This window comes from Nomia melanderi, chromosome 1 (assembly GCF_051020985.1).
Source record: "Nomia melanderi isolate GNS246 chromosome 1, iyNomMela1, whole genome shotgun sequence".
Classification (NCBI taxonomy): domain Eukaryota; kingdom Metazoa; phylum Arthropoda; class Insecta; order Hymenoptera; family Halictidae; genus Nomia; species Nomia melanderi.
In genome coordinates this window covers 35084278-35094401 of record NC_134999.1, presented here as the reverse complement: position 1 = coordinate 35094401, position 10124 = coordinate 35084278, and the positions used below count along the sequence as shown (strand labels likewise).

The 10124-nt window shown below is 36.0% G+C and overlaps 3 protein-coding genes across 5 annotated transcripts; 1 reads left to right on the top strand and 2 right to left on the bottom strand.

Annotated features, from left to right (window-relative positions):
• Positions 1 to 58: 58 nt before the first annotated feature.
• Pif1 (Pif1 DNA helicase) lies at positions 59 to 2606 on the top strand. The gene has a single exon (XM_031976546.2). The coding sequence runs from the start codon at positions 297 to 299 to the stop codon at positions 2148 to 2150; it is 1854 nt and encodes a 617-aa protein (XP_031832406.1). The 5' UTR covers positions 59 to 296; the 3' UTR covers positions 2151 to 2606.
• Positions 2375 to 7060, bottom strand: brun (trafficking protein particle complex subunit brun). 2 transcript variants are annotated; one of them, XM_031976537.2, is made up of 12 exons: positions 5892 to 7060; positions 5540 to 5813; positions 5275 to 5473; positions 4987 to 5198; positions 4728 to 4926; positions 4229 to 4643; positions 3921 to 4141; positions 3476 to 3833; positions 3258 to 3414; positions 3009 to 3186; positions 2722 to 2945; positions 2375 to 2646 (listed from the first exon to the last, which is right to left on the bottom strand). In XM_031976537.2, the coding sequence occupies exons 1-12, from the start codon at positions 6827 to 6829 to the stop codon at positions 2455 to 2457; spliced, it is 3567 nt and encodes a 1188-aa protein (XP_031832397.1). In that variant the 5' UTR covers positions 6830 to 7060; the 3' UTR covers positions 2375 to 2454. The 2 variants fall into 2 exon arrangements, with proteins under 2 accessions (XP_031832397.1, XP_031832398.1); XM_031976538.2 differs by having other exon boundaries at positions 5902 to 6131.
• Positions 7061 to 7232: 172 nt separating this feature from the next.
• Positions 7233 to 9810, bottom strand: LOC116426887 (syntenin-1). Of its 2 annotated transcripts, none has more exons than XM_076368259.1 (8): positions 9540 to 9810; positions 9230 to 9294; positions 8954 to 9142; positions 8781 to 8891; positions 8455 to 8690; positions 8227 to 8380; positions 8028 to 8137; positions 7233 to 7954 (listed from the first exon to the last, which is right to left on the bottom strand). In XM_076368259.1, the coding sequence occupies exons 2-8, from the start codon at positions 9278 to 9280 to the stop codon at positions 7921 to 7923; spliced, it is 885 nt and encodes a 294-aa protein (XP_076224374.1). In that variant the 5' UTR covers positions 9281 to 9294; positions 9540 to 9810; the 3' UTR covers positions 7233 to 7920. The 2 variants fall into 2 exon arrangements, with proteins under 2 accessions (XP_076224374.1, XP_031832375.1); XM_031976515.2 differs by having other exon boundaries at positions 7235 to 7954; positions 9621 to 9806.
• Positions 9811 to 10124: the final 314 nt, after the last annotated feature.

The window sequence follows — 10124 nt, the reverse complement described above, 5'->3', positions numbered from 1 at the left end:
GGATCGGTATTTACGGTACTTCGTCGTCCATAATTCTAGGGACTTATTCATAGGGAAATATTCAAAGAACGAAATGATCAATCGCGTGGTGGTAAACCTGTTCTCCTCCAGGAACAAAAAACTTTCCCTAACATGTTAGGGCAGTAAATCTCCCGCCGAAATAGTCAGTTATAGCGTGGCGTAGATGATGGTTGGTCGTGCCCTTTGAAGAAGACCTTGTGATTTATCGGTCTAATGAACTGAAGAACTTCTCAAGATAATCCATTATCATCGTTTAAACATTTTGGTATGTAAATATGGATCAAGATAATAATTTCGTGACATGTTCTATTATAATAGAATGGACCAACGCGCAAGGCTCGATACAAAAGAAAGTCAATCACCGATCGGCAAGTTTACGCTTGATCCGAAATAATTTCCGCGAAATGTTTGTTGAAGTACGGGCAGAGAAGGGGAACGGATTGACGAAACTCCCGTTAAAATCTATATCTGTTTTTAACAAATTCATGTCCCAAGGGAAAGCTTCTATTAAATTTAAAGAAGATAACTGTACCTTATTTTTATCGAATGCGCCACCGGCGCAACTAATCAACTTTTTGAAAACGTTATACATTAAGATCACGAATCATTCCGATCAACCGGCGAAAAATCTGTTGAAAGAGAAATTACTTTCGAATAAATCACTGGGAGGGCTTCAGGAAATCAGTCCTGCGACTAGTACCGAAATAAATAAGGCCAAAGAAAAGGCCATCAGTGTGTCCCGAGCAACGATCACCACACCGTCCCCTGGCACCGTGAAAAAAAGAAAACGTGTAGATGAAAATGTACTGAAATCCGTTACTTCAAAGAAACTTTACGAAAATCCAACTACCGGACAAATTACGGAGGAACAAACCAGAATTTTAGACGCCGTACTTAGTGGGAAGAATCTGTTTTTTACTGGCAGTGCGGGAACCGGAAAATCGTTTTTGTTGAAGAAGATTATTGCGGCGTTACCTCCCGATGTTACAATGGCAACGGCAAGTACAGGAGTGGCTGCTTGTCATATAGGAGGAATTACTTTACACCAGTTTGCTGGAATTGGACTGGGAACTGCAAATTTAGAGAGATGCTTTCAAATGGCTTCTCGAAATTGCCTAACTTTATGGAGGAAAACAAAACATTTGATTATCGACGAAATTTCCATGGTGGATGCCGATTATTTTGATAAGATTGAAGCTGTTGCTAGACATATTCGTAGAAATGAAAGACCATTTGGTGGAATACAGTTAATCTTGTGTGGAGATTTTTTTCAATTACCTCCTGTAGCTAGCAGAGATAAGAAAGCAAAATTTTGTTTTCAAAGCAGTGGATGGGAAAAATGTGTACACTTTAATTTTGAATTACAAACAGTTCATAGGCAAAAGGATCCAGAGTTTATCAAAATCTTAAACAATATAAGAATAGGTAGAGTTACAGATAACATTGCAGAAACTCTTAAAGCAACAGCCAAACAAAAAATAGAGAACGATGGAATTTTAGCAACAAGACTCTGTTCTCATGTGAAAGAAGCTGAAGAAATTAATGAATTTCAATTAAATGAATTAAAGAGTGAATCCAAAACGTATGTAGCTCAGGACTCTGATGACTCTATGACATCTGTATTAAATCAACAATTAACTGTTCCCGGCAAACTTGTATTAAAAGTAGGTGCTCAGGTAATGCTGTTGAAAAATATAAATGTATCTGATGGTCTAGTAAATGGAGCAAGAGGTGTAGTAATTAAGTTTATAGACAATGTACCGGTAGTTCAATTTAAGTCAGGTGTTCAATATCATGCGAAGTTAGAGAAATGGAATGTAAGAACAAACACAGGTCTCATTGTTCAGAGAAAACAAGTCCCTCTGAAATTAGCCTGGGCCTTTTCTATTCATAAAAGTCAAGGATTGACTTTAGATTGCGTTGAAATGTGTCTAGCGAGAGTTTTTGATGCTGGTCAATCATACGTAGCATTGTCTAGGGCACAAAGTTTACAATCCTTGAGAGTTTTAGACTTTAATAGTCAACAGGTATGGGCCCATTCGGATGTACTTATATTCTACAAGAAATTTAGAAGAAATTTACAAGAGATAGAAATGATTCCCCTAGGGAAGAAACCAAGAAACCGATAACACACTGATGCACAAAAAACAGTATACAATTAGAACTTAAAAGTGTTGCTATAAAAGAATTATGTAGAGCATTATATTTTAGACATATATAAATATATTTATTTACATGACGTAGATATATATCGAAAAAGAGAAACTTCTTTCGTAATCTGTTTAAAAAATTAAAGTTAAAAGTTGTTAAATTTTTACGTATACGATTATCATAACAAAATCTAGACACTTGATTACAACAAGGCATAGGTACATTTATTTTTCGCTTTTTTACAAATATTACAAATCGCCGCGATTGCTTACCGTACGCATGCTAACAATCGTCAACAGTTATTTCTATTGACGGTATGTAACGCCACGTATGTCCGGCATTTATTAACTCGGAACAAAGTATCGGTGTATTTGGAGCTGAATCTATACTACTGCATTGAATATCTATTTTGTACTGTCCGGCTGTAAAGAACACTACGCGACATTCATGATAAACTCTTCCATATTCCTGCAACTAAAAAACAACTCGTATATTACAAAAAAATAGAACATTTACCATAATACATATTCAATGGAGAAAGTAACTCACAGCTGGAAGCATAACTTTGTTCGCGCCAGCGATGGATAGCCTCGTCTCTAGCTGATAATTATTCACCCCGTTATGATGATCTTGATAAAAGTTTATAGATAATATAAGGTCGCTCAGAGGGTGCTCTAGAGCATTGCATATCCCTATGCCGACATTAACGCATTCACCCAAACTACACGTGAGTTCATCCTGTGCTTTTACGACTGCATCATTTATTTTTATTTCTAAAAGTCATGCGTTGTAAGCGTTAATCTAATTTAATAACAAACCAGTATTCAAAGACATACCCCACTGTAAAGGACTCATCCTAACGAGATCTAACATGTCTTGAGTAAGTGTAATCCCAGATAGGGACGCCTTTCCGACCGATTCTGTACCCAACAGTTGCCACCGTAAGTCGACCAACGAGGCAATATGTTCGGAACACACTTTTTGTAATTCTCCAACATCTCCGGCCCCGTTTAACTGTGATTATAAAATAAAAACATAGAACCATATAAACTTAAACTACCAAACGCAGAAAAAATATTTATTACCATGGACAATTTATTTAATGGACAACGATCAACTGGCACGGGAATTCTACACGGCTCTTTGCCCTCCATATATATACATTTCGTTTGCGTGTAGTATAATTCCATTTCGTGGTTGGTCATATTTATTAAGTCTAATACGAGGTAAAATTGCGACGGCCTGAAAACATATTTTATAAACCTCCGCGTGCTTGAAACGTTACTTCGACGTTATCACTTACGTTTCTGCTGGAAGCACGTCCCAATTTGTAATTTGCACGCTAGGTAACATTTCTATGGTTACAAAGACTGATGAAGTGCGACAATAACCAGCTGTTAGACCGGCGCCGCCGGAATACTTTATTTTCAACTGACCCTCGATAACGTTCGAAGCGTGTAACGGCACAGCGAGTTTCGATAAACGAGAACTTGCCAAAGAGGAATGACCAGAATGAGAACTGAATCCTGATCTGAACGAGGAAGTTAACTCTGATTGTCTTTTCGTATGCGACGGAGAACTTAATCTAGATGGTAAAGAGCTATGTCCGGAATGAGACATTAAACTGCTCGGTTGACTGAGATATGTACTGCTAGTAATATCTAAAGGATATACACACATACATCTGTCATTTGTCATTAAAAGTATCATTTGTTTAAAACCTATTTGTAATTCATCAATTACACTACCATTCCGCGATGCAGGTGCTATGAATTCCGTAGCTGCGTACAAGTACAAAGTAAGAGTCGCGCTATCCCCAGGCTGCAAAGGTAATTGTTTCATTAAATTGTCATCGTCCCATTTGAATATTTTCTTTTCCGTAGTTGCGTCCAGCGTGGATTGCACTGATAATTCGATAGTTTCGATAGGAACCTGTCCATTATTTGTAATAGTGACGATACATTCGGCACTATAGCGGAGAAACATACGTACAGTGGTCCATTCGGCAAGTACCTATATTGCTGTTAGTAAAATTTTTATGAATATTATAGTATACCTTTCACCGCCGTATAACGATATACTCGCACTAGTTACTATATTGTCTCCAGAACTGAAACTTGCGGTTTGAGGTAAACTTGTAGCCACCTCTATCCTAGGTAAAGCTGGAACAACCTCAACGGTATATTGAGGATGTACCATTCCCTCCATGTATCGTAATCTACAATTGGATTTCACCCCTAACGTGTGCGTACTAAAACCGAGTATTTCTAGGTCACCGATTTCTTTGGGCCTGCCTGCTAATGTCACCGCAATTGGTCCTGATTCGGCAGGAAGCGTAATACTTTCTGGAATTGATTCGAATACGACTCCATTCGTGAGAAGTCTCATATTAGAAACGTGTAGTTCGAAGGGAAGTGGATTAATAAGTTGCATCGACACTTCACAAATATCGCCCTCTACCCACAAATAATCTGCAACCATTCATAGTTTTTAGAATCGGGCATTACGATCTCTGATTCCGCGAGAATCGTTTGATAATCGAAATGCGAACATACCAACTTTGCTTTTGGATGTATTTTTTCTTTCCAATGAACCGAAATTAATTGGCGTGAACAAAAATGGGCCATGGTCCTCTTTAATTCTTTCAATCTTTTGTGGTTGAAGATGCGGTTGCATATTTTTCAAGACGAACGATTTAGTTTTTGGAATATTCGTTAAATTCGCGGGCGGTATAACTGTTCCAGTATCTAGAACCTATCGAGAGAACTTAATTCTTTCTAAGCCGTGCATAATACTAATTTCTAGAACACTTACGAGAGGTACAGGTGCACCTTCACATTGCTGAGAAACGTTTTGAAGCTGCAGAGCAGTTTCTTTACGCTCGTTGGGGGATAAATAATTGTACATTGTTTGAAGTAAAAACGTCACGTGTCTCGTTGCTAGCGCTGGATTACCCATACGGTTAGCGGCAGCAACAAGTTCATTTATCACTTGAATTTGAATATCTGGCCAACCCTTATGAGTATCTACATAAATAAAACTTCCCTTAAAAATTACTTATTATAATGTCGTTAGAAAAAATGTTACTGCCACAATTATTACCGGGGGACATATCAACAGGATCTAAGGATAGTTTAAACCCAGATGTAGCTTGCAACATTAAATTATAACATTGTTGCCAATCGGGATTCGGATTATTTTTAGACACATGTCTCGTTGCAGCAAATCTCAAGCAAAAAGATGCTTTTCTCACAAAACCAAGACTAGTATATAAATCTGACAATGTAGTAAACCGATCAATCTGTAATATTGCACACATTTAGTTGTGTAGTAGTACTAGTAAATGTTTTCTATTTGTATTACATACTTTTTCTTGCTCGCTTAATTGTAAGTGGATAAGTACAACATTATTTAAATAGGAGGCAGCCTGCAAAGTACAGTTTTGCTCTATTGAAATTCTTGTAGCTTTAAAACTAGCTTCTGTTTCAATTATTCCAGCATATTGATATTTGCTATAATGAACTATTGCTTCACGATATTTTTTAGATATTTCTTCAGGTAGTAAAATATGTTGCATATTGCTCTTTACCATCTCTACAGCAGGTGGTGATGGTAAAGTAGCAACAGCTTGTGAACCCCGTCTATACAAAATGATCTATTAACGATTTTTTTAAAATAATAATGATTGCTATACATTAAATCCTATACTCTTTACATACCTTTGCTTACCTGGACTTCCTTCTTGAAGGGAAGAATTTCTTTGTAGTGGAAGACTTCTGCACATATTTGGATATAATACTAGAGCAGATGCAGCACATAAACCTTCAAATGCAGCTCCCAGCCACAACCAATCATTAACAGCTTGTAATACACTGGCTGCAGAGTTATAATTACTTAAAGCATCTGCTGGAAGTCCAGCTTGTAGACACAGATCTCCTAAATGTTTTGTCATACGACCAACACATCTTTTCCTATTGTTTCTGGACTCAAGATCTAATCCTATGAAATCCTTCTTCTCAAAAGGTGCCAATAAAAGAGAAACTCTATCTATCTTTTCTCTGGATCTCTCTAATCTTTTGGATTCCAAAATCCAGAATAAAGAATTTAGGCACTCCATAATGTAAACCTCAAGATCAGGACATGTCTCATCGCTATAAAACACAGCGCATGTTTTAAAATTCGATGGTACAGTAAATGGTACTGGTGGCTCATGTCGATTATTTGACTCAGATTGCCCAAATAAAATGGCACGAGAATCATATAAAGTTGTATTGTACTTTATTTTTAAGCTTTCATGAACTCTACACAGTTCATTTAATTCTGCTTGATTGTCATATTTTCCAAATGTAATCAATCCCAATAACTTCCTGTGAGTTTGAAAATCTCCCCAATCGTTATTTTCAACAGGATGTTCCTTAACAAATCTAGCGAGGATTTCTCGTGTACCACCGGTAGAATCGACTACGGTGAATCTACTACCTGCTTTAATGATCCTTTCACATAACCTAGTAACAGTTTTCTGCTTGATTTGCGTACCGATAGGTCTCAATAGTAAGAGTAACGCTGCATGGTCATGAGCAGTTTGCTCATAATCAGGGTGAGACATTTTATTGTCGGGTACCGGACTCGACAAAATAACACTAATCGCAGAGCGCATTTATGTCACTCACTACCTAATGGTACATTAAAGTACTTGGGTTTCCATAAAAGACAATAATTCTTCTTACCCCAACGTAATTCATGCACAATAATTCTTGAATCCAATAATTAAACTTTGTATACATGATACTAGTATTTAATATTACATGTCACTTCGATAATTCATACACCGCACGAGCGACCCAAATGAAAACTAAAACAAAACTGCCATATTTACTGAATAACTGCGCATGCGTGATCGGAAATATTTGCATTCCCACTTCCGGTCATAGTGGCATCAATGGCGGAATGGACTTAAGTAAATATGTAACTTGGTCCACAGTCAATCGCCATTCTTCGACGAAATAATGAAAACAGGAACATAAAAAATTGAAGGTATGAATTCCATTCTTTCCAACATTCATTTGTATACAACATTTTATTTCAACCTTAATCAGTTAACTACATAACTTACAATTCATAATATTGGCACGGCACATTATCCAGAAGAATATAAAATTTACTATTAGTACACTTTGTCTAGTACATTCATTACATGTCACAATGTAGAAATCCTAATAACATTGGTAAACAAATTTGGCAAATATGTACAAGATAAAATTGTATATAAAAGCATTAACATGGTAGAGACTTTTAAATTGTATAACTAATATTATTTGGGCACATGATTCTAAAGAAAATGTCAATTTATGAACTATTTGGTAATAACAACACGACAGTAAAGTTATTCATACATTGGAAATATTTAACCGTGGTAATAAATAATTTTATTGCAGTCTATTTACTTGACAAGTATCGAGTATGAATATTTGTGCATGTCCAGAAATAAATGCATATAAATCTATGATAAAATATAAGAGTTTGAAGAGTTTAATATTTTTTTGTTTTTAAAAAATTGTTTGTACTCATTCGAATGATATTTGATCAACTTTGGGTTAATACTACGGATACGAACACTAAACAATACTTATCACTACTGTATAGTGTTTGTTGTTTTAAAAAAGATGTAAAATATCAAATCTAAGAGATCAGAATATTAAAATGCGAGACATAAGTCGAAAACCGCTTAATTATTTACTCTGAATATACTTACTTGTTATTCATAGCAGCAATAATATTCATCCTGAAATAAATAAATTTTAATTAGTATATATTATAATTTATATAATTAATTATACCGTCACGAAATAACTTACTTTTTAATCATATGATCGTAAATATACGATGGAATAATCGTCAAGGTGATAATATTTCCGCCATTTTTAATCTCCGCCGTGATTTCTTTGTCTTTCATACCAACAACATTCTAAAACGATTCACGCAAATTTGGAATTGTTTAAATTCTGTCCGTTACATTCCATAAAAGTAAAATCAATTAATAAATTCGTAGTATACCTTTCCATTAACTTCTAATATTTGTTGATCCGTTATGAGTCCATTTCGCGCAGCTGAAGAATTTTCGACTAAGGCAGTTACTCGACCATTTTTGAATTGGAATCCTATATGACCTGTACTGTCTTTATGCATAGTTATTGTCCGTTCGAATGGTCTATAACGAACGTAATTTTAAATGTAAATAACTCCTATTTAATTTAAAAAGGAAACAATAGTAAAATAACCAACCTATCGCGTACTACCACTCGGATGCCGTTAACGTTGGCATCTCGCAACATTTTGTGAACTTGATCCATGGTAAATCCGGCGACAGAAACATCGTTTATGCTTAAAATTTGATCTCCGAATCGTAAGCCACCAAGCGCAGCTGGAGAATTCGGACTTACGACACATACGAAAATACCCTTGTTGACGGCACGTACTCTCAAACCAACTTTACCATCTTTATCTTTGCATAGTATTAACTATAATAGCAGCATAATATTATACTTTAATGAACCCTATAAATACTTCTAATGCATATATGTATATATTTAAATATAGAAATTAACTACCTCCCGTATGCCATTTGTTACATTTGCTCTCTGTAATCCTTCTGATTGGCCAGATAATGGAGCAACCATACCTGCTAAAGGCCCTGAGGTTGCAGTTATACTAAGTGCTGTCTGGAATGTTTCATTAATGTTTAATTTATTTTTATTCTTACAAAATAATGTTTGTTACTTACACTTGTACGGCTAACCAGAGAATATTCGGGCATATTTTCCTCTATTACTTCTTCTCCAAGTTCCAGTCCCATGTATTCTGCCGGTGAAGGGTATAATAGTGCAGAAGAAGTGTAAGGGGGTGCTGATGGAACATTGTGTATTTGTGGCATAGGTGGAACATTATATTGTGACTCCACTTGCTGTTGAGCCTGAAAGTACAATACTTACGAATTAATTGAGCACAGACATGGTTAATGACAATTTAAAACTTAAATGCTCATTATCCCATAATCTACCTTCATCATTTGATCCACCTTCATATCCTCAAGCGTGGGATAAAGAGACATATTGTATACCTTTTCTGAAAGTATGCAAATAGATATATAAAAGACTGATATGCTTAGTAGATAAGCCACATAAATTTAGTAGGTGAGAAATAATAAAAAAAAATAGGAGAGCAGGATGTTTATTCATTATGACATGTAACAAAAGCATTGTAATGAGGGTAAAGATAAGTACATGCATACATAGATAAGATACAAAATAAACGAAATATGGAGCGGTAATGCATATGACAAGAAGTTCATTCAACGATCGCCTGCATACCAATGTGATGAATCTGCTGGACATTTAACACAGATATTTTGGATAAACGTATGAACCTACAAATAAAGTTCGGTATTATACCTTCTACACGCAACGACTAAATAACGACAGTTGTTTTGCGATATGGAAGATTTTCGGTCAAAATTGCACTGTTTTGTGCAAGAGGAAACAAGTCACAGGACTTATACGTCACGCAGATGATGCTTCAAGTGGCACTGATAAGTTATGAACAGTGAGTAAACGATCCGGGAAGTAGAACGATGTCAACGTCAATTCCGTTAGAACAGCAAAGTGATTGGTCTACACTGTTTTGCATGATGTATTACAGTAAAGTAAACAGACAATTGGTTTAAGCTTTCAACCATGTGACATTATGGCTGCTTTCTAAAAGCTTTGCACCAATCAAATTCCTTCTTACATTCCCTTGGAACCCCACGAAGCTTTGAACTTCAAACATTGCTTCGCAGAGTCCGTTAACTCGTACATAGGCGAGATATAGGATACGCGTATGTGCAAACAATGTAAAATTTCGTCACACGCTCTTGATAGTCTACAACCCCCGTACCATTTTGGTGTCACGCTCGA

Excerpts from the sequence above, each read along its gene's own strand:
- brun (XM_031976537.2), bottom strand. The coding sequence starts at position 6,829 with ATGCGCTCTGCGATTAGTGTTATTTTGTCGAGTCCGGTACCCGACAAT. Across the intron at positions 3,834-3,920 it reads AGCACCTGCATCGCGGAATG|ATATTACTAGCAGTACATAT; the intron begins GTAGTGTAATTG and ends TATATCCTTTAG. Across the intron at positions 3,187-3,257 it reads CATTAAATAAATTGTCCATG|TTAAACGGGGCCGGAGATGT; the intron begins GTAATAAATATT and ends TTATAATCACAG.
- Pif1 (XM_031976546.2), top strand. The coding sequence starts at position 297 with ATGGATCAAGATAATAATTTCGTGACATGTTCTATTATAATAGAATGG.
- LOC116426887 (XM_076368259.1), bottom strand. The coding sequence starts at position 9,280 with ATGTCTCTTTATCCCACGCTTGAGGATATGAAGGTGGATCAAATGATG. Across the intron at positions 8,691-8,780 it reads TAACAAATGGCATACGGGAG|TTAATACTATGCAAAGATAA; the intron begins GTAGTTAATTTC and ends CTGCTATTATAG. Across the intron at positions 7,955-8,027 it reads TACGATCATATGATTAAAAA|GATGAATATTATTGCTGCTA; the intron begins GTAAGTTATTTC and ends TATTTATTTCAG.